General features: G+C 38.8%; 1 protein-coding gene and 1 long non-coding RNA gene across 5 annotated transcripts in view; one reads left to right on the top strand and one right to left on the bottom strand.

Moving 5' to 3' along the window:
* Positions 1-6,824, top strand: part of LOC135089738 (uncharacterized) — a 7,926-nt gene extending 1,102 nt beyond the window's left edge. The window contains exons 2-5 of the long non-coding RNA XR_010261618.1: positions 641-733; positions 4,356-4,555; positions 5,070-5,748; positions 5,816-6,824. This is a non-coding gene — a long non-coding RNA (uncharacterized LOC135089738). The remainder of the gene's footprint in view (positions 1-640; positions 734-4,355; positions 4,556-5,069; positions 5,749-5,815) is intronic.
* A 144-nt stretch (positions 6,825-6,968) lies between these two features.
* Positions 6,969-27,500, bottom strand: part of LOC135089709 (uncharacterized) — a 219,527-nt gene continuing 198,995 nt past the window's right edge. For 2 of the 4 annotated variants that reach the window (XM_063985687.1, XM_063985671.1), the window contains 2 exons: positions 11,861-12,018; positions 7,763-11,159 (listed from right to left, as the gene is read on the bottom strand). Coding sequence is in view for 2 of the 4 variants with exons in the window: in XM_063985671.1 (XP_063841741.1) it covers positions 11,883-12,018 (136 nt within the window). In the remaining 2 variants the exon portion in view is untranslated. Of the gene's footprint in view, positions 7,228-7,762; positions 11,160-11,860; positions 12,027-27,500 lie in introns of those variants that run through there. The other 2 variants (XM_063985679.1, XM_063985695.1) reach the window with 2 other exon arrangements.

Raw genomic sequence — 27,500 nt, 5'->3', positions numbered from 1 at the left:
AGGCTCGTTTTTACACACAAAAGATGCCGCTGTCTGTGTGTATTGCAAAATTCTGTCCGTTTATCCACGTCCATTTTCTGATTTGTCCATTTTTATTCTTTTTGTCCGTTTACCCATGTCCATTTTCCCGAAATTAATGTATTAGGAAACACAAGACAAAAATGGACCTCATTAAAAAAGAAAGAGGAAGGAAAAAAATTTATTAATCGAGTAAAAGTCAAGACCAGATGAGCCTAGTGGTGTATTAAGAGATGATCCCGTAAGCCTAGGAAGCCAGCAGGTATGGTAAATCGATTAATGAGAGAGCGAGAGCGAGAAGTGGGCAGTGACTTCGGTAGTACATTAGCAACGGCATTGTTCAGGTTAGGAAGACACGTTTCAAATTGTAACACATAATATTGACTGGACCTTACAGAAATTGCATTAACTATTATAACATCTGTCAATACAACAAGCATTTGAAATTTTAGAGGATTTGTTGAGTTTATATGATTATAGGAACATTATTTATGCAGTGTATATTCTTGAGTTTTTTTCTTGTGTTTTTTTTTTTTTTCTCTCTTATTAATAATCCAATTTCTGTAAAATGGTCAGTTGGCATTTGCTTTGACTGAGGATTTAATTTGTGAATATTTCCCAGGCCTCGGCTGCAGAACAGGATGCTGCTGCTTCTGCAGTACATTCTGAGACGCCTGCCTTCGGTTCCATGTCGAAAATTAACTTGGCTGCTCCAGTGAGTACTTGTTTATGTAATAATTATGGGCAATTCTAGGTAATGAGTATGAATGCATTAACTTGGCATATAATGTACATGGAAGAGTATGCCTAACTACTTATGGGTTGTGTAAGGAACATGCTATACGAGCTGCAGGAAAACTACATGTGGAACAACCGTGTAGGATAAGATGCTTCAGTTGTCCGCATTATCATTTGCTATAAAGTGTACATAGGTGTGTGATTGTAGACTGCATTTGAATTTGCCTCAATTCTTTTTTTTTTTTTTTTTCGAAGCAGGGAGACTGACCAAGGGCACAAAATAAGTGAAAAAAAAAAAACTGCATTGAGAGAGAGAGAGAGAGAGAGAGAGAGAGAGAGAGAGAGAGAGGGGAGGGAAGATGGGGGGGCCAATTTAGATTTTCGGGTGTCTTAATACTCTTGAAGCGGTGAAGTCGTAAAGGAATACAGAAACAAAAATTTATCGGCAAAAGCGATGAATAAAAGCGATGTTATTTTTTTTTTTTTTTTTCATTAGAAAGGTACACAAAATAGAGTTGATGGTAAATATTGTCCTGTGCAGGAAGACCATAAGAGGGGAGAGGTATGCAGTTAGTAAATTTAAGAGCATTTTGATCTTAATCTTGATGCTACAGGTGGCTCGGTATCACTCATGAATCAAACCTTTTAATCTGCAACTCCTGTAGAAGACAGACTAAACATAAGCAGAAGAAAAAAAAAAAAACGAACAGCATCTTTTACACTAATTGCCCCTACACTTGGCACTCCCCATTCTCTCCAGAAACTCTTTCACAGCCTCAATCATCCTTTCATTCGTCTCTCTACTCTGTCCGAGCAGCACCAACATCTATTCCTTTCCCGTCTTCTCCGCTGTTTCATTCCTAGTATGTCGTAACTCAGTCAGAATCACATGTATAATCTCTTTCTTGTTTCTTTCATTCTTCTCACATTCCTGCATCACATGCTTCATCGTCTCATCCTCTCCCATTTCACACATTTGGCACACTTTGCTGCAGGACTCAGACCATCTGTAATTCCTTGCATTCACATCCATACACTGTGCCCTAGTTTGGAAGAGATCACCACCACCCAGGCTTCCAGGCTTTCTCCTTGTATCATTCCAGAGTGCTCTTTTGTTCCATCTCGATCTTCCATTCATTCAGTCCCACACACTTCACTTCTCTGTCTATCTTACTCTTCCATTTTCTCCCATACCATTCAGTTCCTACTCTACCCCCTCTTGTCACGACCAGTTCACGCTCATTTGGATTTCTCCCAGCCATTCTCATCCCCCATACAACTTCTAATCCATTCCTGTCATTCTCATGCACCTCTTCCTCTATTTGTTTCCACTTTCACTCCACAGATACACCCTTCTTACTATTCTAGCATCATCCATTCTTTCAAACCTAGTCTTGTACCTAAGTGTCACTTTTGTAACTCTTTCCCTAAATATGCTCCATCTCATATCACCTCTCAAAGCTTCCACTGCTGTGTACCTAGATGCATTCAGTGCCATTCTAGCTACTATATTCTGCCCTACTTCTAACCAATTAATTTCACCTTCGTTTCATGCAATCACATCCATAACATGCATTATACTCGGCACAGCCCCACACTTCCATACTTCTCTCAGCACGTCATACTTACTCACTCTCATTCTTCCTCTGCTTCCCAATTGATCTGCCTACTGGTTCACCAAGCTTATTTTTTCATTCTTTGCCTTTTCACACTCATTTGGACTCGTCCACATCCCTAACAACTTGTATTCTTGTGCATGTTTTACCTCATACTCTCCAATTATCCAAACTGCATTACTTTCATCTTCTGACCTATTCACAATCATTACCTTACTTTTCTCGCTGTTAAACCTAACTCCAAAGTCTCTTTTATACCCATCCACAACATCCAGCAAACTTTGAAGCTCATCTGCCGATTCAACCATAACCACTACATCATATGCATAAAAAAGCAGTGTTTTTATCTTGATGCTACAGGTGGTTCAGGATTACTCCTGAGCCAACCCTTTTTACTGGCAACTCCTGTAAGGAAAAAAGAAAAACAGAAAACAGACATCTTTCACACCACCAATTCTTGCATCTAGCACACAACATTTTCTCCAGGAACTTCACAACCTCGATTATTCTTTCATTCGTCTTCCCAAACAGCCCCAGCAGCAACGCTATCCATTCTCTTGCTGTCTTCTCCACTCTGACATATTCATTCCCCAATTTCCTCAGCACCACTTGCATCATCTCATCTCTGTCTCTGGCATACTTCACACACTCCAGCACTACATGCTCCACCATCTCATCCTCTCCCATGTCACACATCTGGCACACTTTGCTGTGGGACTCGGATCATCTGTAACTCATTGCATTCATATCTATATACTGTGTCCTTGCTCAAAAGAGATCACCACCCAGGTGGGGCCTCTTTCTCTTTCTATACCACTCCAAAGTACTCTTTTCCATCTTACTCTTCTATTCACTCAGTCCCACATGTTTCACTACTGTCTACCTTCTTCCACTTCCTTATATCCCATTTTAAACCCTCTCCATTTTTAACAATTATACTCCAGTCAGTCTCGATATGCCTCCCCTCAAACTGCTGAAAAGACAAACTAGTTTCCAAGCCATTCTATACTACCATCTCGACACACTTCTTCCCCCACCTGCTATTCTCAACATTCCATAGAAGCACCTTTCTCACTAGTCTTGCATCATCCATTCGCTCTAATGTAGCCTTGTATCTCAGGGTTGGCTTTACCTTTGCCACTGTCATTATTTAACAATGACAGTGGATAGCGTTGGAAGAGTACAAGTGCTTGAAGAATCAAGAAGGGAACATTTGATTAGGAAAGGTCAAGACTGCTGTGGCCACCAACCTTTAGTGATTCTTGGAGGGAGTGGTGTGAAGAGATAAAGGTTTAGACTGACAGTGAAAATAATCAACTAAAAGGAGATGGCATAAAACAGTGCTGACTTACCAGTACACACCATGCTCATTGTTTATTAAATTATTACACCCTAAGTAAAATGAGAGTGGCATGAGATAAAGTTCTGGGCATGATAGTGTTAAATTTTAGATGTGGCAGAAAGGTAAAGAGATAAGCAGCTTTTATTTATACTAGGTAGCGTTGGAAAAGTGGCTCAACTTTTGAAGATGTACTCTTATTAATTTAAGATATCATGAACTATAACTGGAAATGAGAGAAAAAAAAAAATTCTCATGAAATTCTCGTTAAATAATTTCTTTAAGCACCCTTCATAAATGCTCATCTATTTTTCTTTCCACCTAACCTAATCTGTTTCATGTCTAGAACTTTCTCACATGCTCAGTAGTAAGGAGAGACATGAATGAAGATTGGAATACTCGAGTATACAGCTGAATATGGAAAGGTTGCTTGTAGGTTTTCTAAAGCCAATGCATCATGCCGATTTTTAAAAACTGATTATATCAGTCTTCAAATGTGGGAAGATCAGAGAGATCTGGTTGATTCTTGTATTGTCATTGTTAGTGGTATGAGGTGCTTTGGGGCATTAAAATATCTACAAAATCATCTCTATTTTTATTTTAGTTCTATATGAATTACATATAATATAGGTATTTTATTCCAGAATTGTCTTCCTGACTGAAGACCCTGAAAAGATTAAAGCTACACTTTCTCAGTGAACACAGACAAAAGTGCCACTTCATTCTGTTTGACCAAAATGTAGCAGCATTGATCATCTGTGGAATATGAGAAAAAAAGTATGGTACAGTACTGTATCCACTCCAGCTGGTAGTATTGTCTTCACAAATGAAGCTCTTTCATTAGGTATGTACTATATATTTGAGCTTGTCAATGGTTGTCTACACAAAAAGTGGTGTGTGTGTGTGTGTGTCCCACATATATATATATATATATATATATATATATATATATATATATATATATATATATATATATATATATATATATATATATATATATATATATATATGAACAAAGTGCAACAGAAATATGATAGCAATGAGTTGCATGTCACGGCTGAAAGATATAACAGTACATTGTATACATATTTTGCTGTAAATTCATCAATAATTTTATTTTCATTTTAGACAGTTTCTAGTATTCTTCAGTTGAAGGTAATCAAATTGTCAGAATAATTTAAACAAAGACCTTAGTGTCCAGTAGTAAAAAATAAGAGCAAAACCATTAGTAGAGAGAGAGTGGTTAACAGCATTGTTGATTTTGTAACCACAAGGTTTGTTACTGAAATTCTGGCATGTCTGTGAATTACATGGTGTTGTTCACCAAGTTATAAAAGTACATAATTTTGTGTTTGCAGGCACACTGACAGCAGGAAGGTGTGAGCAGTCTAAAGGAAAACAACAAAGTGAAAGTTCTTATTTCAGCACAGACCTATATGAACATGGAGTGACATGACACGAAGGTGAATGCAATGGATGCATATGAAAATTGTGGAGTGGGCACCTGTGCAAATGGTGTAGAGGAATGAAATTGATGGAAAACACTGAAGGGGTTTTAGTTTGAAGATTATCTGAGTGCAAAGCAAAGGGAAGGTTGTATGAAATGTGATAATGGTGTAAAAGAGTGCATCAGAGGTGGGGTTTCGAGGAATGGAGGCTCTGTCTGAAACTGCTGCCACTGTATTGAGGATGATAATGCTGCCAGGAGTGATTGACTGGTCAGTAGTGTTAGGTGCCACGGAAGGAATTAAAACCTCTACAGAGAAAGCAAGTAAATTTATTCTAGATAAGAAAGTAAGGATCACTACAGGGTTGTCCCACAAGTTAAGGTATATGCTCTGTGTAGCACCACTCAAGTATGTATTGAGCCCAGGAGGAAGGGAAGGAGGAGGAGGCCCATCCAATCAAGTGGCTCCTGCAACAATAAAGCAAACCACTGCATATGTGTAAAATAGAATATTTTCAACTTAGTTACTCAAACTATCATATCTCAAAGTATGTAGCTCAACTCACAGGACACCCTATATAATTAAGTAAGTTACTCAAACTATCATATCTCAAAGTATGTAGCTCAACTCACAGGACACCCTATATAATTAAGTAGTCTATGAAGGGTTTTGCTAATACTGTTAATAGCTTGAGTAGCACCTTTTTCCAGATAGACATCTGAAGAAGCAGCCTATGGCTCATTATTTTAATTTGTATTCAAAATTGTATAAAGTGATATGGGCACATTTGGTATTCATGCAACATTTCTTGTATGAAGACAGCTTGTTGGAAACTCAAATATGTATTAATGATACACATTGTATGAGGTGTAATGTAAGTTCAGCTACAAAACTTGGTGATAATTCAAGCAAGTCAATCTAAAAAATTGTTTGGTCTACACATCAGTTTTCAAGAAATTGAGGTTAGGGGTACATAATTCAAGATATGGTAATGCAAGTCATTCTACATAAAACTTAATCCATATTTGTGTTCACTGCCCCTGCCTGTCATGTATGGCACCACTGACAGCAGCATGTTCCTGTTCCATTCCCAAGAGCCAGTAACTGCTATGGTCACAGATTTCTGTAAAGATTTTGTTGGCTAAGATTGTGAAAATGTTCACACACCAACTTCAAGAAAGTAACTGACATGCATATATATCACTGCTGCCTTGCACTGCAAGCACATGGTTAACATTTCTTTCTGAAACATTTTATGGAGAATGACGAATTAACCATATCTTGAACTATGTAGAATGACTTGAATTAACCATATCTTGAACTATGTATGTATGTACAGCTGGCTACATCCCAGTGAGGTCCACCCAACATGGTCAAGGTTGGCAATATTGTAACAAGAAACATTGCAAGTAACTTCACTTGCCTGTAAGCATTCATTAATGATGGGAGGGAGAGGTAAGGAGGGGAAGGGCCTCCTACCCTCATCAGAGCCCTCTTAGCTACTGCAAACCATCCCCCTCCATAACTCTCCCTACCACCAATGAATGGTTACAATCTCACCAGCCTTGATCAAGAACACTAGGTTGACCTTGCAGGAGTGTGGCCAGCTGTGACCTGTAGGTGGAATCGTCTATATACTATAAATAAACCCACTGAGGAAATCCACATACTGGAGCAAAGACACCTTGACCCCTTCAATATACTAGTGTGTGTGTGTGTCTGTGTCTGTCTGTGTGTGTGGTACCCCTAGAAAACAACTGCCAGATTGAGACAAATTATAGTATTAGAAAAGTTACCCCTTGTGAGCCTACGTCCTATATGTGCAATGTGCATTTCAGCATCCAGAGTGAAGTGGTTAAGGGCAGCACCAGCTTGTTGTAAAGATGGGGATACTTTTGTTTTTGTTTCCTCTTCTGCATACACTTGCAGGATGTGCTTGAAGTCTCCCTGTTGCTGCCTCACTCCACCACCCCCTTTTGTCACACCACTCAATCCCATAATTGAACCCTGTTTGTGTGATGCCCCATAATGTCACCAGCACCTGACACTTCTGAGACACTTCTGAGGCCTGGAAACAATGGCTAGATCACACAGGTACAAAGTGATCTTGGGTAGTTACAAAACATAGCTATGCCAATTTTTTAAGTAGCATCTCAGTTTACATAAGGCATAGAAATGTCCCTACCAATTCTTACATTCTTATTTAGAGGTCCCATGCTAATATGAAGTGATTTGATTATCTTTCTACATTCAAATAGGGATCTTTATTTGTGAGAGCTACCCAAGACTTAGCACAAAAATTGCTAAGGACATTTATGCATCACCACTCCCTTTCTGCGGCATGCAAGCTTGAGACAATACATAAAATATCATTAAAACCACACAACTATATTCAATAACTACCCAAAGCACTCTTTTCTCTCTCTCTCTCCTGCCAACTATACTTATTATATACCATATATTTCGGCATATAAGACAACACGAATCATTTACCCAAAATATCAATGTAAATAAAAAAGTCGTATTACGACTTAGGGAAGTTAGACAAAGTAAAAATAGGAATCTGTTTTGAGAAAATGCGCTGAAAGGTATTCCAGTTGAAAAGTGTGTAAACAAAATTTAATGTAGTACAACTACAAACCTCTGCTGGCACTGTATACAAATGGATAAAGCAGGAGGCTGTATGAATATTTCTCAGCTTTTCCCAAAGCTGAAGGAGGAGCTATATAAGGGTCTTCATGGCTAAGCAATAACAAAACAAACTGGGATTAAGATAAATCTCTCCAGCTTGCAGTCTTCTAAAGGGACAAAGTTCATACAATGAGAAAAATTCAAGAACGTCAGTGTATCTAATCAAAAGAAACATGATATATAGCAAGATTACAACCGACAGCCCAACACACCCAGGCAGCACAAGGCAAGGGTTTGTTTATATTTAGGACTGTACCACATATAACTTTATAGCATCTTTGTCCATCCATTCTTTTTCATGAAAATATACAAAAACAACAGTTGGGTATTTCATTTTAGGTTTAGTTTTGTAGTACCTTATTACTGGTAATACATTCAAGGCATATTATTCATTGTACTGATATATCACTGTCTCAGTTGTCTGGTGCTCACTGACAAACTTCACCAGAGATGGTTTGGTAGTTTGGATGTCGTTTTATATCATCGTAATCAAATAAAACCATCAAATTCTGACTAAAATTTGGGGGTCGTCTTATCTGAAAGTCATCTTATCTGCTGAAATATATGGCAGTCCCTACAGGCTATGCTAATTGAAGGGCCACAACACTTCCTCCTTTTGGTTGGGACAAGATTGCTGCCCTCACAATTTCTGCAACTTCCCCTTATTTTCATGTGCAAGACAATTATCAGTTACCCTAGCCCTTTGCTGATTTTCTGAAATATCGATTAGAAAATGATACTATAATAATATCAAAAAGGTACTGCTGGTAAGAAATAGGAACCATACAAAGGATGGCCAAGATCAAAGAGACCATAAGAGGAGAGAGGAGCATTTGAGGAAAATGTGATGAAGAAAAAAAGTACTAAAGGAATAAAGTGCAGGGATGAATAGAGCAAAGTCTCAGAAGGAACTAATAAGGGAAAATATAAACAGATGAAGAGTTTAGATGCAGAAAAAAAAGGCAGTTACTGTACCTGTATGTAAAAGTTGTACACGAGTGTAATGATTAACCAAGGATGAGTTTGCTTAGTGCCACTAAAAGGTAGTTTTGACTAAGAGACTGATAAAAGTGACTGAGAAGAATGTCAGAGAGGAACAAGGTCAATTCATGAAAGGAAAAAGTAGTGCAGATCAGATCTGATATTAAAATAACTGAGGAGTATTTATGAAAGGATGAAGTTGTAGCATCTCTCATGTGAATAGGGAAGTCCTTCCAAATGCTCTGAAAAATCAATAGTGTAAGAAGACAGCAATTTTTTTTTTTTTTTTTTTTTTTTTTTTTTTTTTTTTTTTATGGAAGTGTTTCTGAGAGGTAGGAGGGAAAGCTTGGTGACATTTTGCTGTAGGAGATGGAGTGAGACAGAGATGTATGAAGTCTCTATGTTTAATACTTCTATGGGTGCCTGTGTGATGGAGATGAAAGCTAAAGTAGTTAGTGTGATACTGTTTGTTTGCAGGTGATTATGTCTTATTAGTAAGATACTGAAAGGGAGCTTTAAAGTGATGGATCACTTCCATATTGAATATATGAGACATAGACAGGGGATGGTTTCTTGAGAGAAAGGAAGACTTTATACCTTACAGGTTGAATATGCCAGCTGCAGGAAGGTGCAAGGTAGTTAAGAGACAAAAGAGAATGGAGGTGAATGAGTTTAAGTAAAGCCATGTCCACACTATCGGGCAGTGCATGACAGGCAAACACTTTTACCATATCCCATTCCAATACACAAGCTCGGAAGGGTGAGTGGCAGGCATGGAGGTGACAACAGAAGTGAGGAAATGATGAAGTAAACACGAGTGTGCTTGAGCACACTGTCTCACCAGGTAGGCGGTGCAAAATACAAAATCATATCTATGCAATTATCAGTCTCACATCTAAAGTGTTCTGTGCATACCATCATGTCCAGCCATTCTTCTACTAGTACAAATGAACCACTTACTGCCTACTGAACGACCTTAACTGCCCAACCAGACCACCTCTCAAGTGGTAAGGAAAAGATACTACTGGTAGATGCTGTCTAGTAAGGGCAGAGCCTGATTGGCTCTGTCCAAAAGAGAAGGGTTTGCACCTTTACCTCATCTGGTAACACTGCTTTGGAAGCAAGAGAAACTGACTCAGCAACCAGTGCCCATAGGGCAATGCCTGATAAAGGAGAAAGCTAGGTAAACATGGTGAGATGGATGGAGGTATGAAAGAAAGCACTACAAAAAAAATAAGTACATCATAGGATCACTTGCAGGAGTTCATAAAGGGAAAAAAGTGTCCATGGATATAAAAACAAATTAGGGAAATAATTTTCTCCAGCCAATGTTTATGTATGGATCACACCAATCAAATTCATGTACTGTAAATAAAAATGGGGTATTTGAGAGAGGCCTGTGACAAAATGGAGGAGAACAATGAGTGTGAATGAGAGAGATGGTATGAGTGCCTCTGCAAAAAAGCAGAGTGAACTGTGCAGCGCTGGGAGGGGTGAGAAAAAAATACCGAGATGGTATAACCACAGTGAGAGAGTAACGAGTGTTTATAAAAATTATAAATCCTAACAAGAGAGGAAGGTGAAAGGACACAGTAAAGAAGCATAGCATGTGAAAGATGTGTTAATAGAAGCCAAACAATTAAGCAAGCAAGAAAAATAATTTGGAGGGAGAGATGGAGGCTCTTCTATCATAGACAGCCTGCTGGGAACACTACTAGAGCATGCAAGGCATCAGGATAAATAGATGTATAAACCCTTCAGAAAAATGTGTAAACAAATAAACAAGACATTATAATACAACTGTCAATATTTGCCATGTTTCTACAACTGCCACTAAGTACAATCTTCTGTTAATTTGCTTCCACAGACTTCATAAGGATAACTTTGATATTGTTTTCCAACTGATATTTTTGAAAATCAGATCAGAGCAAGGCTAACTGTTAAGGTGATTTAAAATGTTTCAAGTGTAAAATTTTTGGGAAGTGGCAAGAACATGCATGCACCAATCAATTACCACACTGAAGGACAGGGCAGGACAGAGTTAGGGGACATAACTTCTAGATCAGTTTAGCCTGTGGTGACTATAGTTCTGTAAAAATATATACACCTGTTAACACCTGCAGGATCTAGCCATTGCTCCCAGGCCTCAAAGGTGGTGATAAAGGTGGAGCTGCTGGTGACATCACAGGAGATCAATCACATTCAGAGCATAATTACATGACTGAGTGGTGCAACAAGGTGGCATTGTGCTCCATAGCCTCATTGATGTGGCACCATCTATCAGTGAATCAATCCACATGTCAGCTTGAAGTAGTAATCACAACCTCCCTGGAAGAGATGATCTTAAATGCAATGAATTGTGTTTTATTTTTTATCAAAGCAAAGAAAGAAATTAATTCTATTATACAAGGTGTGGCCAAAAAGAAATGGGGACCAGTCTGTCTAAACCACTACAAAATATTTATTGTCCTTGTGTTGCACAATATATTAAGAATATTTAACAGCAGGCAGTGTTTAATCCTTTCACTGTTCATATTTTCACAGATAAAAGTTAACTGTACATGAAACTACTACTGAGCAGGTGGCATGAGCCATGAGCAACAAGTGAATCTGAAGTTCCCAGTGGAGCATGGAAAATCAACAAATTATCTGAGTCCTCTCCCCCCCACAAATATAGAGGAAGCAGTGTAGTTATTTTCACTGGTCTACCTGAACGATACCTTCCTAACCTTTTTATAGCATATGAGACAAGATAAGCAAGCATAAACTGATTGATGTAAAAGCCACCATTGTGAAAGTAGAAACAAATATGTTTTTCTTGGAGGGTTTTTATTCACCTTTCAAGTCTATCTCACTAAATGGTAACCTAGCCCAACCTAACTTACCTGTAATGTAGAACATCCCTGCCCTATCCAGTACAGTCATTACTCAACTCAAAACAATTAGCATTTTTCTATACAGTTTGTGGTGCATATAATTCCTATTCATTAATAGCCAGGAATAATAGAACTAATGACTTCACAACTCACCATAAAGGGCAACCACCTTCTATCACCTGAGGCCCAGAGACATCTTCAAATTAGTTGTGATTAGGTAGGTTAAGGTTCCAGCAGAAGTAAGTTTAAGGCATAGCTTCAGGGCTGCAAAAACACCAGCAGCATCTGAGACACATCTGAGGCACGGAGATCTGGAAAACTGAGTAAGATCAGTATCCACACTGAAAACATAAGTTATTGCTGATAATGTTAAAGATAAACAGTTGATAACAATCCATCCACATAAATGTTCAAATTAAAAATTACCAGACAAGCCTCATCAAGGTACTGCTCAATAGGTTCATCATAAATTTAAGAACTATAATAATAGACCTCAGGTTCCTAGTGTCAAGGGCTACAAATTTAACAAAAATAATACTACCACAGACAGTCCCATTTGAATAAGATAAAGGTCTGCCACCCTGACACTGAGTAGATACCCATGATGGTGACTTCCACATCCAGTCCTACAGAGGAAACCATTGTCATCAATCCTTTTTAAGGACTTCATAATAATTTCAGCTTTTTACCATCAAAATATTTTCCTGTCCCTTCATAACACAACTAATTCTGAATAAATATTCTACACAAGTTTCTTCACTGCCTAAAAAGTCACAAGGAGACTGCTTTACATGCATATGAAGTTTTCAAGTCCAAATATAGGATTTTACACTATTTGTTCACCAGAACTTGTATCTCCATTTATTCACAAGGTGCACCATGGTCATCAAAATTTTTTTTTTTTTTCTCCATGTATGAGGGTCACTGGCTAAGGACAACAAAAAATATGAATGAAAAAAGACCCACTTAATTGCCAGTTCCCTAAGCAATTATATATATATATATATATATATATATATATATATATATATATATATATATATATATATATATATATATATATATATATATATTGCTCTTGGCTGGTGTCCCTCTTATATGAAAAAAATTCAAACCTATTGTTTCACTCTAGATTATTCTTTAATTGCTTATATATATATATATATATATATATATATATATATATATATATATATATATATATATATATATATATATATATATATATATATATATATATATATATATATATATATATATATATATATATATATATACAAAGTTAACAGCTGGGGTGGTGAGAAGAACTGGCAAAAATTACTCAGAATGCTCAACTTTATAGAACCTGTCTTAGCTAGAGATGAGATGTGGTTTCCAGTTTAGATTATAAATAAAAGACAGACTCTGAATAATCAATGTAGATGAGGGGACAGCTGAGTGTCATTGAAGAAGAGGGGATAGTTGTCTGGAAGGATGTGTTGGATGGATGGATGGAGGAACTGAATTTTTTGAGGCACTGAACAGTACTAAGTTTGCTCTCTTCCAATACAAAATTTTCGAGAGATCGGAAGTCAGGCATTCACTGGTTTCCCTGCAAGAACTGTTTACTTCCTGAAGGGTTGGACATCTGCAAAAATATATGGAAAGGTTCATGATAGAATTATCAGCACTGGAGTGGATAGGAAAAGAAGTTTGGTTTAGGTCACTGATGAATAATAGGAAGAGTGAGTGACAGAACAGAATAATGAGGAACACCAATGTTAATAGATTTAGAAGAAGAACAGTGACTATCTACCACAGCAGCAATAGAACAGTCAGAAAGGAAACTTGAAATGAAGTTACAGTGAAAAGGATAGAAGCCATAGCAGTTTGGAAATCAAAACTTTGTGCTAGACTCTATTAAAACCTTTTGATATGCCTATGCCAACAGCAAAAGTTTCACCAAAATCCTTAAAAGAGGATGACCACAACTCGGTAAAGAAAGCCAGAAGTGCACCAGTAGAGTAGCCTCGATGGAACCCATACTGGCAATCAGATAGAAGGTTGTAAAGTGATAGACGTTTAAGAATTTTCCTGTTGAGGATAGATTCAAAACTTTAGAGAGGCAGGAAATTATACCAATAGGACGATAGTTTGAGGGATTAGAATGGTTACCCTTTTAAGGAACAGGATGAATTTACACAAACTTCCAGCAAGAAGGAAAGGTAGATGTTGATAGACAGAGTTGGAAGAGTTTGACTAGGCAAGGTGCAAGCACAGAGACAGTTTTGGAGAACAATAGGAAGGACCCCATCAGGTCCATAAGCCTTCCAAGGGTTAAGGCCAGCAAGGGCATGGAAAACATCACCATCTTAATGGGTAGCATGAAGTAGCCAGAGGATGGAGGAGTGGGAAACAAGCCCTGAATTATTCAAGATAGAGTTTTTAGCAAATGTATGAGCAAAGGGTTCAGCTTTAGAAATAGATGAAGAAGCAAAGTTATTGGAGATGTCTTTGGCTAGGTGCCAGAAGTCACGAGGAGAGTTAGATCTTGAGAGATTTTGACACTATTAAAGATGAACAGACACTTGTTTAGGTCATGCTGATACAGGTTGGTCTGGGTGGACAAAGCCTGTGTTAACTTGTACTGTACAAGAAATGAATGGGTCAAGCTCGACTACTTTTATATTTTCGACAAGACATAGATATGAGGTTGTTTTCAGAGAAGTTCAACTGAAAAGACAGTGACAGTATAAGTAAAAGGGTTGGAGGTTTGGAGAAAATCAAGAATGTTGGGCACATCTCCAAGACAGTCAGGAATATGAGTAAGGTGTTGCACCAATTTCTCTAAGTCATGGTGGATAGCAAAGTTAAAGGCTAGTTCACTAAATTGGTTGGTGACAGGAAACGAAAACCAGAGTTAATGGTTAACACTGAATTCTCGAAGAATGGATATCTCCACAAAAGGGAAAAGAATTGGGATGTCCTCCACTTTGGAAACTAAATAGTGAAAGAATTTTTTTATAGTTAGAGGAGTTAGTGAGAGGTATACAACACAGGTGAATTTAGTCTGAATTTAAAAGGAGTGACTGCAGTCATAGCCAGATGGTAGAAAATTCTGAAGATTCAAGAGCATAAGCATGGGCAAGATAGGTCACTGTGCACAGACACAATATTCGGTTTTGGATTGAAAATGAGAACAGAGAAAATAGGTGAAAAAGAGAATGGGTTGCTGTTAGTTGCCTTAGACACCTGGATTTTGGTGAAGAAAATGATGTTTAGCACAGATTAAAAATTAGATATAAGGTTATGAATGTTAAGTTAATGAAAAGTTAAAGGGGGTGTCAAGACACAGTCAATACCAAAGAGCAGTCTGACTTGGGGACATTTGTGGTCCCCTCCCCAATGGGAAGGCTGGCATAGCTGGAGTTATGCATTAATCAATTGAAATATCCTTCTCTGGAATGGGATTGTGGTCAAACTAGTATTTACCATTGCCAACTCTCTCTCATAATCAAAAGCATGCTGGTGAACATGAATAACATGTCAAAGAATGAATTTTAAGACCCCCCAAAAATAGCAACCTGGAACAGCGTTGATTTGATTTTATCTACCTCACATGAAAATTATTACACAACTTCAGACAGCTGGCAATTGCTCATTTCACTCCAACATGCTAACAGTTAAAGATCTGTACATGATTCTGGCTAGTCAAAGTACTAAATCTTAACTGTAAATTGTTCACTGAAGATATGGGCAAGCTACTTGTGGGCTTTTTTTTTTTTTTTTATTGTCCTTGGCCAGTGGCTCTCTTAAATAAAATAAAAAAATAAATAAATAGATAAATAAATAAATAAATAATAATGTGTCACATTTTACCTCCTGACGGCCCGCTTGTATACTTGCGGCCGCACTTCTCTATGAAGCAGGGTGGAGATTCCAAATAACATACTTTAAATATGAGTCTTCTGTCCCCGACCAGTCACTGCTGCATCTTCCCCAACTTCAAAAAAAAAAAAAAAAAAAAAAAGGGAGATTAAAAAATACCAAATATTGTAAAAACCATCTCGTTGGCTGGTGAGGGATACTGCACATAACTAACGAATCTTGGACATAAGCCAAAGAAAGGATTTGATGACGTTTAAAACCCAGAGGCTTGGATAAAATACTACGGTAAATTTATAGTTTAATCCAATGTCCCCAATCTCTACCCACGGCCCACGGCGTTATTATTAATTTCCGACAAGTAGTGTAATCATTAGAAATGATGTGAATAGTGAGAAGAACAAAATGAGGTAGGTTATTACCACGTAGTGTGTAATGGCTTAAACTATAATAAAACCCTAATCTAACCTAACCTAACCTAACAACTGAAGTTCAGGCAACAATACACCATTTATGTTTACCTGTGGACTTAGAAAAAGTTGAGAGCGCTGTGCATTCCCAGGCCTATTGTGGCGTTATTATAAATTTCCGACAAGTAGTGTAATCATTAGAAATGATGTGAATAGAGAAGAACAAAATGAGGTAGGTTATTACCACGTAGTGTGTAATGGCTTAAACTATAATAAAACCCAAAACCATAACCTTCAACTACAAGAATGAATGAACACATGAATGAACTAATAAATAAATAATCACCACTGCCTGCCTTCCCCAGCTGGTAGGTGACGCCTCCAATGTCACGTCCCACAACATTCAGTACCCCCGCCTTAATCTTACCTCATATCTTTTTTTTCTTTTTTTTTTTCTGCGAGAAGTAAACAACACTTGATACATCTTGGCACGGTTCCACAGGTGTGCTATCTTTAGAAAAAATGTTCCAAGATGTAGGTGTGTATGCTCTGCTCCCGTCTCCGCCATATTGGTTGTAGTGCGCATTTGATCATGCAGTTACACTCACTCCGCCAGGGAGCTTTCTTGCACTCCACTCACAGGCACAGACATTCCACTCAAAAGGCGAGAATCTCTTTAAAAATGTATATAAGAAATTTTCATATGAAAAAAAAAAAAATCGCGTGTAATGTAGCCCACCTGTCTTGCTTCCACACTTCAGCGATTACAACAGCCGAGTACCTCAGCAGGATGGCCCTGTGACTGAGCATTGTGGGTCAGGTCAGTGTTTGCATTGTATAGTTTGGATCAAGGATTCTATATTATACGTTAAATTATATTGATTACATTTATTTACTTTTTTTTTCTAGTTCAATGCAGATGTACGTCAGTGACAAGCACTGATAACATTCATTATTCTTGCACGCCAGTGCCAGCCTGTGCGGCTCCCTTTCTGCCATCAACGTGTTTAGATTAATGGGTTGTTTGTATACTTTACTACTATGTCCATATAATACTCAGATCGACTTATACGAAATTTCGTTCGCCGCGCATCACGAGCACGCCATCCAGAGGAGCTACAGTACACCTGTGAGCTATGGAGTAGCGCGGTGAGCACAACTACCGCCCGCACTGACCCCGCAGTCAGTTTTGCGAGATTTGTCCCTGTCACATCAGCAATGGTGCATGTTTGCAGTGTCAAAGGATGCCGGACAGTAGAACGCAGGAAACGAAATGCACTTTTCCACAGATTCCCTACAAATGCAGCGACGCAGAAATTATGGATTCAGTTTTGTAAGCAAATTATAAATCCCACCGCAGCAACAGTGAGTAGTTTGCACTTCTCAGGAGCTGACTATAAACGAAACCTAAAGTTAGTCCCCCATAAATGTCATTTAGAGGAAGAATTGGGCTCGCGAAAGAATACGAAAGGAACCAGGGGTGGGGGTGAAGGAAGGGGCTCCCTTTACGTCATCCGAAGCTCCATTCACCGGCTGCAAATGTGTCGTTTGACCTGAGTATTTTATATGGACATTTTATATGGGGGGAGCAATCTTTTCAAATCTATGGCTAGCATCAATGTCTGGGAGTCCTAGCTCCTCTAACGCATGCTACACCTACGTACGGGAAAGTCTGTATCTTCAAGGCAAGTTTACGCATATACATCCGTTTTCTCTCATTGCTTCCCCTCCTCCAACCCCTCCCTCCCCTCTCTCTCTCTCTCTCTCTCTCTCTCTCTCTCTCTCTCTCTCTCTCTCTCTCTCTCTCTCTCTCTCTCTCTCTCTCTTTTACACACACACACACACTCTCTCTCTCTCTCTCTCTCTCTCTCTCTCTCTCTCTCTCTCTCTCTCTCTCTCTCTCTCTCTCTCTCTCTCTCTCTCTCTCTGCTTGCACATGCCTGAATCAAAATATTTATACTTAATTTTCATGCACACGTATACGTATCTATGTGACAACAGACTGTAGTAACCAATCCGTTACTGTTATATTTTTGTAAGTTTCTAATTCGTGAAATAAGAGTAACATCTGTTGATTTTTAAATGGATTTCTTATCATACTGGGTAACAAACGGTTAGGGACATCATGAAGTCGAGCCTTTATTACCAGTAGCAGCAGCACTCGCACACTGCCTCTAATGCTTCCCTCTGTGCTTGTACTGGTCAAACTCTAACAGCACTGTCAACATCGATCTTTCCTTTCTGCTGGAAGTTTGCCTATATCCAGCTTGTTCCTAAAAAGAGTTACGCTCAATCCCTCAAACTACTACCTTATTGTTTTAATTTCAGCGTCTCTAAGTTTAAGACTCTTTTCTCAACAGGAAGCTTCTTAAACATCTATCACTTTACAGCCTTATAACCTGATCACCAGTATGGGTTCCGTCGTAACTCTTCTCCTATCGAGCAGGAGAGAGATGTTACAAAGGAGATTGAATAAAGATGGAGGCGGCAGCGGTTTGCTTTGAGTGACGCCCGCGCCAATAAGTGGACTCCATATTGGTAGGGGATTGGCCCCGTGAGCTGGCGACGACAGCTGCAGTAACGATGCAGACGAATGGTTATTAGGACAGGGAATCGGAGGGGGGGAGTGCGGGAGTGCTTACTGTCTTGCGTACTGTCTTGCCATACAGTCGGTTCCTTTGGGCTTTTATTCCCTGCCCAAGGAACGCACCCATCATCCTTGATCTTGCCTCGTGTTTGCCTTCCATCCTACCTTGCTCTCTCCTTTCAGCCCGTCTCATAATAAGCCTCACCGCCTACAGCCTTACGTGCTCTCTTCACATCCCTCAACAACCTAGCTCCTCTCACAACGTTTGAATATTAATGTTGTTAGAAAAAATCGTAAAACCATTTTCATATTTTTCATACTTTTTTTTTTCAGGCGAAGGCACAAAATTAATAAATGTTTTGCTCTCGACCTCATTATGGTTTTTAAGTTTTTTTACATCACGAATTAATTATTAAATGGATTATAATTCTTTTCACCTGCATATGAAATAACTCAAATATACGAAAAAAGAATTCATGAAACTTTACCCTCACGTAAATGTACCTTCAATCATGAATGGGTAGACAATACGCTGGCTTTGCTCTCCTTTACTGTGGACGTAAAAGCTTATTGGTACTGCTGTTCTCGCGGCGCTCCTGGGCAAGGGCAGGTTGACTCCCCCTTCACACCTACTAGTGACGAATGCAATACGTTCCATCCCTGACAGGTGGGTGATATAGCGCCTGACACCTCGGCGGCCTCACATTGCACGCCCATACCTACCAGGGAGTTCACACACACACACACACACACACACACACACACACACACACACACACACACACACACACACATTCAAACGTGTTAACTTTTTTCCTTCTATCACTAGACATGTATCTCCTTTCTTTCCTATGCTTATTCCAAAAAATGCCAAGTGATCTTATTTACTTTCAGAAAACCTACTTTTGCACACAAATTGAATGTTACAAAAGGAGTAATAAATTTCTTCACAGTTTCTTCGACATCTCTACAATATATATATATATATATATATATATATATATATATATATATATATATATATATATATATATATATATATATATATATATATATATATATATATATATAAGCTTGTTGATATGTATTAATGTTGTACTTCTATTAAACCTAACGACTTTTCTGTTTACTGTCTTTTTGATAATGTTTGTTTCTTCAATGTTACTTACTATCTGCTAATTACAAAGAATTCTTACTTCATGTTCCTTCCTCCTTGATGAATACTGAGGCACAGTGTGGGTTGCAAGATATTCCAGGTGTTTTGCAAAGAGGTGAGGGGGCGTAAGAAGCTTATCGCTGACCCTTCTTTTGCTTTCCCTAATCGTTGCTTCAGTAACATTAGAGAGAAGAACCGGTTTGGTATCTAAAGACAATATTTGTATTTCTTTTCACACAACACAGCAATACGTAAAACCACGAATACATTAAAACTTGACTGATAAAAATCGTGCCTTGCAATGCCCATCTTTGCAGGAGACTTACAATGTCCACAGATCAGTTCACCTACAAAAGACGGCCATACAAATTCAACTTTATATCAACTACAGCTTTCACTGTCAGAGATTCACTTAATAGACTCTCTCTCTCTCTCTCTCTCTCTCTCTCTCTCTCTCTCTCTCTCTCTCTCTCTCTCTCTCTCTCTCTCTGGCTTGACACTTGGATGGTTGTCCACCTGATGGTGCCGTACCCTGTCAGGTCCTTTCCTTCTCTAGCAATTTCAACTTTAACTTCTTACCAGAAGTTTGTTTAGATTTAACCTGTTCTCGCTGTAGTCTTTGGAACTATCAATTTATAACTGACAATCTTTCACCAGCGCTAGAATTTATCCTAAATAGCAAGATTCATAACACAACTAATTAATAACAGTAAAATTACAAAAGACTTTACTTAAATACCTTTATACTCTAATTGTATCAATGATCTCAATCGAATTTAGTGATTACCTACTTCCTTGCTGATGATAACATATAACAGCATCAAAACAGGCAATTTGAAACAGCAATTAAGTCATTCGCGATGAGACATTGTATGTCTGTGACGTGTCCGTCCCCCTCTCTCTCTCTCTCTCTCTCTCTCTCTCTCTCTCTCTCTCTCTCTCTCTCTCTCTCTCTCTCTCTTACAGAGAGAAGCCAATATACAAGAAGGTAGTACCCAAATTCTTCCCACCGCTAAAGAGAAGCTTCACACTGCTACAGCTGAGCGGGTGACGCCCTAGCCAGACGACACTCCTGACCACTGTGTATTTCCTAATATAGTCACCAGAGGTAAAAATGCCTCAAAACAATCTTGGAACCTGACTATTGATATGATCTCGACTTTTGTGGTCGCGAGTCTAGTGACTGTCATCGTGCTGGAAATAAAACACGTGTTACACAGGAACATCGCACAAGCCACTATAGTGGTTACCGCAATGAAAAATCATTCTCTACCCATTTTCTAAGCGACGCCACGCGACGCGATATTGGTAACTAAGCAACAGAACCACTAGTTTGAATGAGAGAGCGTACATGAGACATGCGTGAATTACTTTGCGTCATTAAAAAAAAAAAAAGAAATTGAATAAGAAAAAAGTTAATAATAAGCTTTAGGAATGTATCAATGAATCTCATGAAAGATGCTAAAGTGCTATGAAATAATAATAAATACAATAAAATAAAAGTACAAGATAAAAATTGACAATTGTTCACGCTATCTATATTTGGTTCAAAACGACAACTTCGAGTGTCAGTGTTTGGTCTAAGTTATTTTTACTGGACTCCATGAAAAGTTTAATCAAAACACAAGTATTAGATGGTAGGGATGAACAAAGGAAATTATTCAGTGTTTAGGTACAAGAAAAAGTTTTCTGCTTGTTTATTTACTTATCTCTTTATCATATGTACTCGCATTTCTATCTATATCTGACGCACGTTACTATATATAGTCTCTCAAGCCCATTTTCCATTTTCACTGACTTGAAAGCCTGGCACGATATATTAGCGCTGCATTGGAGTTTTTGCAATCAGTGATTGACCACAGGCTTCCTCAGAACAAATAAATTTTGTTATATCTTTACTGGAGATTATCTAAATATAATCAATTTAATGAGTCACTTATCCAGTTAATGGAGTTAGACACATTATTTTGACTGAGATGATTGATGCGTTATTATTAATAACAACTGTATAATTACGGGAAATGAATTAAGCCCAAAAACCACGAACAAAGCTTGCGGGGTGAAGATTTTCACTACATTGTCTCTTAAGGTATTCTGATTATCACGTTTTCATGGGAACTGTGGTAAAAACTGCAGTTATTTTCCCTTCTGCTAGTTTTATTCATCATTTATGCTAGTGAGTTATTTCAGGACCAGTGTGCATGCTGTGGAGATTTTGTCTAGACTTGTGTTGATCAAAACGTGTCGTGGATTTGATCAATAAAGATTTAAAGCGTCCAGTCTTTCGTTCATTTATTTTTGAAGTGGAAGTAAAACGGACAGAAGGGTTACCTTTCATCTAATGCAGTGGTTCTCAACCGGGGGTCGTGAGCACAGGACGGGAGGGGGAAAAAAAAACACGGAAAATCACGGACTCACTGGCTATTAGTACACAGGAGATGCTGCTGTTATGCCCTATATAGCTTAGCCAAAGGCTATCTATCTATCTATCTCTCTGTCTATATATCTGATTCTATCTATTTATCTATCTATCTAAGGTAGCACAGTTAGGGAGGGGACTGAGTGGGTGACGCAGGGAGGAGGGGGGCCCCAACTGCATTGAACCAGCTTTGGGGGGACCAGCTTGCAAAAGGGTGAGAACCCCTGATCTAATGTTTGAAAAATTTTCATTGTATTGCTTTCTACTTCTTCACACACACACACACACACACACACACACACACACACACACACACACACACACTTTCTCTCTCTCTCTCTCTCTCTCTCTCTCTCTCTCTCTCTCTCTCTCTCTCTCTCTCTCTCTCTCTCTCTCTCTTGCATCACACACACACACACACACACACACACACACACACACACACACACACTGCAATAAGCTACATACATATATACAAGTTGTGGTGGTGTTGGCGGGCGTGTGGTGTGTCCAATGTCACCTTCTCTCTGCTCTGTTCTACCACTTTCTCCTCTAAATTCTAACCTATCCCTCCACACGTCGTTTACCAGAAGTATCTACGTAGTTCAGATAATGTCACTACTATAGATCAGCAGAACTCCAGGAATGTGTTCTTTTCAGATAATCTCTTCTAATCTCTCAGCTAGGCTTCACTGAACTCGAAGTATAGGAAATTCTGGATTATTTTAAACACGTAAATACATTGGCATTGGTGGAACGTGAACGGGAATCTCGCTATCCAGCTTATCTATCTATCTACTTAACAACTACCACGCTGTCTTAGTATCTACCAACTAACGTTCATGGAGTATTACGTATTTATCTTGTTACCTACCAATTACCAAAATACCATGAAAGACCATTAGTGGAACGTGAACATAAATCTCCCTATCTCTCTACCTACTTAACAATTGACACGATCTCGCAATATCTATCAACAAAGGTTCACAGAGTATTTCATAGGTACCTTGCTACCAACAAATTACCGAATTACCATAAGGCCATCTCACCATCACCTCAGCAACACAACAGGCAATTATAGAGACTTAACCGCTAATTACATTCAGCGTGCATCGGTTAATAAAATGTAAAGTAGGATTATAATAACACTGGAACTAGGTTTTGTGAATATATTATCTGAGGTATTCAAAAGGATGCTTGCTTCAATGTTCGCGTCAAGTATGAGAGAGAGAGAGAGAGAGAGAGAGAGAGAGAGAGAGAGAGAGAGAGAGAGAGAGAGAGAGAGAGAGAGAGAGAGAGAGACACACACACACACACACACACACACACACACACACACACACACACGCCAAAGTCTGACTGAGAGAGAGATAAAGAAGAAAAAGAGGGCGAGATGGGCAATAAGAGAGACGGCAAGAGAAAGAAAGAAAAAAAAAGTGGGTAACGTAAAGGCGAAGGCGGAGTGGTGGAGTGGTATGATCACACAACTTTAGGTCTGGCGGCGGTGGAGGCAGGGAGAGAGGAAGGAGAAGAGAGCACTCAGCACGGAGAGAAGGAAGAAAGGAAAGGAGGCTCCCCTTATAGAGTTGCATCTTGAGAGAGAGAGAGAGAGAGAGAGAGAGAGAGAGAGAGAGAGAGAGAGAGAGAGAGAGAGAGAGAGAGAGAGAGAGAGAGAGAGAGAGAGAGAGAGAGAGAGAGAGAGAGAAACTGACAACCAACAGACAGACAGACAAACAAAAAAAAAAACATAGATACAACTAAACAAACAAACATTAAAAAAAAAAAATTACAATAAGCAAATACAAAAGGAAAAAGAACGAAAACGCTAAGAAAAAATGTTGGTAAGCAAACACGCACACAAACAAGAAATTATAGCAAGGCAGGCAAACAGACAAAGAACAATTGCTTGAAAAATAAGAACAGAGAAAAGGAAACACAACCATAACGTTAAAAGCTCCTGCCGGTAAATAAAACCTCAACAGCAGCAGCAGCAGCAGCATATCGATGGCAACGTGTGTGTGTGTGTGTGTGTGTGTGTGTGTGTGTGTGTGTGTGTGTGTGTGTGTGTGTGTGTGTGTGTGTGTGTGTGTGTGTGTGTGTGTGCATTTAAATGTATATGTATAGAGAGAGAGAGAGAGAGAGAGAGAGAGAGAGAGAGAGAGAGAGAGAGAGAGAGAGAGAGAGAGAGAGAGAGAGAGAGAGAGAGAGAGAGAGATTATAGCTATCGGGGATTACCAAGGGGAGAGTTAATACGATTCCTTTCACGGGAGCAATCCCTTTTCTTTAACTCTCAATACAGTGCAGTGGGATGAAAAAATGACAAAAAAAAAAATCTGACGGAAACAGAAAAAGGAAAACGGATATAATGACAGACGGCTGGAGGGGAATGCTGAATAAAGAGATGGAATTTAAGTAAAGTAAACGATTAGTATTGGTGGAGGCAGACGCAAGTTACGGCCGCTCTAAGGAAGTGACACGAGGAAGATACGAAAAGTACGAATCCACAGGGACGAAGTGACAGGTGATAGAAAGGAGCAACAGGATGAGCTGAGAGAGAGAGAGAGAGAGAGAGAGAGAGAGAGAGAGAGAGAGAGAGAGAGAGAGAGAGAGAGAGAGAGAGAGAGAGAGAGAGAGAGGTATAGGATTTAATATTGTGCCAGGTTGTTTTTTCTCACTTTCGCTGGACAACTTGGGGAGAAACATATGATTGTTCTAATATACCTTTATCCCAGTAAAGTAGAGAGAGAGAGAGAGAGAGAGAGAGAGAGAGAGAGAGAGAGAGAGAGAGAGAGAGAGAGAGAGAGAGAGAGAGAGAGAGAGAGAGAGAGAGAGAGAGAGAGAGAGAGAGAGAGAGAGAGAGAGAGCGGCTTATGTCTTATCTCGACTATTTTTTAATGAAGAAGCTCTAATGAACATTACCGTAGTTTTCAATATTTTCACGATTTTGTGAGTCTAACAAGAATCCTCCATCAGCACTAGGAAAACCACCCATTAGAATCCTGCACACCACCTCTAGGTCCTTTGAAAATAATACTTATGAGAGAAAAGAATTATATTGTAGAGCTGGATATGAAGTGTTAGTGAAGGAGTGGATGATGAGGTATTGTTGAGGGAAGGGAGTGGTAATCCTTTTCATGGTGGCGATAAGAGAAGAGATGAGTGGGATAGGGGCTGAGGCAGGGAAGGGAATGGGCTATACGAGAGGACAGAGGGCGATGCGGCAGGGAGAGAGGGATGAAGGAATGTGTGTGAGTTGTGGGGTGACTGGAGGATTTATGGGATGGAGGAAGGAGATGTAGTATATTAGAACAGCCGCAAAACTGTGATGGGGTGCAGTTGCTTTGTAAGGTCGACGAGGTTATGAGGCTGGAAGTCATGAGTGTCCGGGCAGGAAAATCAACTGGCCACCATTTAGGAGTCTTTGGTTGATTTTTTTTCGGAGGCGGCAAGATACCTTTTCTTCTTATTATTATTATTATCATTCTCTTTCTACATCTTGACCGGCCTCCTTTGCACATACAAAATCAAGGAAAGTAAAATAAATAAATTAATAAATAAATAGAAACTATGAGGAATTGATGCTAAATGTATGCGGCGGTCGCTACTTTCTTTGCAAGGATGATATGAGCTGCTTTGGATAGGTCAAGAGTGATGGAGGTGTGAAGAAATCATGGGAGTAACTAGGAGTTCTGGAAGAGATCATGCGACTACAAGGATTTTGAAAAAGAGAGTTGATAGAGGGAAAGACAAGTCGAAGGAAACCAACTTATTTTGGATGAGTGACGACTTAGAAATAAAAAAAAAAAAAAGATAAGAAAAGATAATGAGATTCAAACTCATATAGCTGATGCAATGTGCCAAGACGATGCAAGATTGGTCCTTGAACCTCCTTACTATTAATTAATGATCTCTTTTGAGGCAAGGCAAGTTAACGTAATTTGTCTTAATAACCCGTCTTCTCATTAAACTGGAGGATCTGCAGCGCTTAAAACATTTTTTCGGTTCGCCCATTCCCAACTCTTGAATCTGTCTTTTCTTCTTTTTGCCTTTGTTATTCTTCCGTATGTGATTAATTATTGTTGTGTGTGTGTGTGTGTGTGTGTGTGTGTGTGTGTGTGTGTGTGTGTGTATGTGTATACACACACACACACACACACACCTACACTACCTGGCCACGTAGAAACGTACTGTACATACAAATTATTGCCGCTTGATGAAGCATTTCCCTTAATCAAAAAAAAAGAAATTGATATTTTTCATGTTCGCATACAATAAAAAAATCAATAAATAAAAAATTTAAAAAATTACAGGTAAAATATCCTTCGATAATACCATGTTCACTAATAAGAAGAGTAAAGGAAATCTATGGGCATAACAATCCTTGGACTTCTAAGAGAGGATCCTTGCCTCAATAAATTCTCTTCAAATCGCATTCATTTCTTAGGCGCCTGCCCTGTGATGTCAGAAGGGACTTTTTGGGCACGTAATTTTCCTATTTTATCTAAGGAACAACTCTGTGAAATTACAGCATTTTCTGGGACAAAAATTTCAGACCATTTTTCCACAGTCCGGATGTTAACAGAACAGACAAATATTTACCGGTAAAATAAACCATTCGCCATTAGGCACTAAAGTTCATTATTAAGAAGTTATGGGAATGCAAAATTTCTGTAAATTTAAGATAAATATTAATTTCACCTGCAGATTATTAAAACCTCTAATAAATAGCTGGCTCTATATCCATGAACAATTGTTTGGTTATCAGCGCTTCAATAAATTTTTATTCTGTTCTACTGAGTTATCCATCAAGACCAAGATAAGAAATTTGTTCCTACTTTATTGTGATAATGTTGCTGCCATAGCAACACACACACACACACACACACACACTGCTTGCTATCTCTGTGGTCCACGCTATGGCAGGATGAGGTTCGCATCCCACTCAGGATGCAAAGTTTTCAGAGTAGTAAGCAGTTACTGCAATTGTTGACCAGCAGGATTGGGTGTGTGATACATGAAATGTCTCAACCTTACCCACAGATTGGACTTTTAGCGATCGTGGGCCCTACACGAGTCTCTCTCTCTCTCTCTCTCTCTCTCTCTCTCTCTCTCTCTCTCTCTCTCTCTCTCTCTCTCTCTCTCTCTCTCTCTCTCTCTCTCTCTCTCTCTCTCTCTCTCTCTCTCTCTCTCTCTCTCTCTCTCTCTCTCTCTCTCTCTCTCTCTCTCTCATTTATCCTATTTTCATATATCCTATAACGAGGTTTATCTATTGTGCTTTAATCGTGCAAAGTACATCGCTCACTCTTTGCTTCTCTTGTACTAGTGAGAAAGTATTCGTTTACTACTGATCTGTGAAC

The sequence above is a fragment of the Scylla paramamosain genome, chromosome 3 (assembly GCF_035594125.1).
Source record: "Scylla paramamosain isolate STU-SP2022 chromosome 3, ASM3559412v1, whole genome shotgun sequence".
NCBI classification, from domain to species: domain Eukaryota; kingdom Metazoa; phylum Arthropoda; class Malacostraca; order Decapoda; family Portunidae; genus Scylla; species Scylla paramamosain.
The sequence above is the reverse complement of the archived record's forward strand: the minus strand, read 5'-3'. Positions and strand labels throughout refer to the sequence as shown.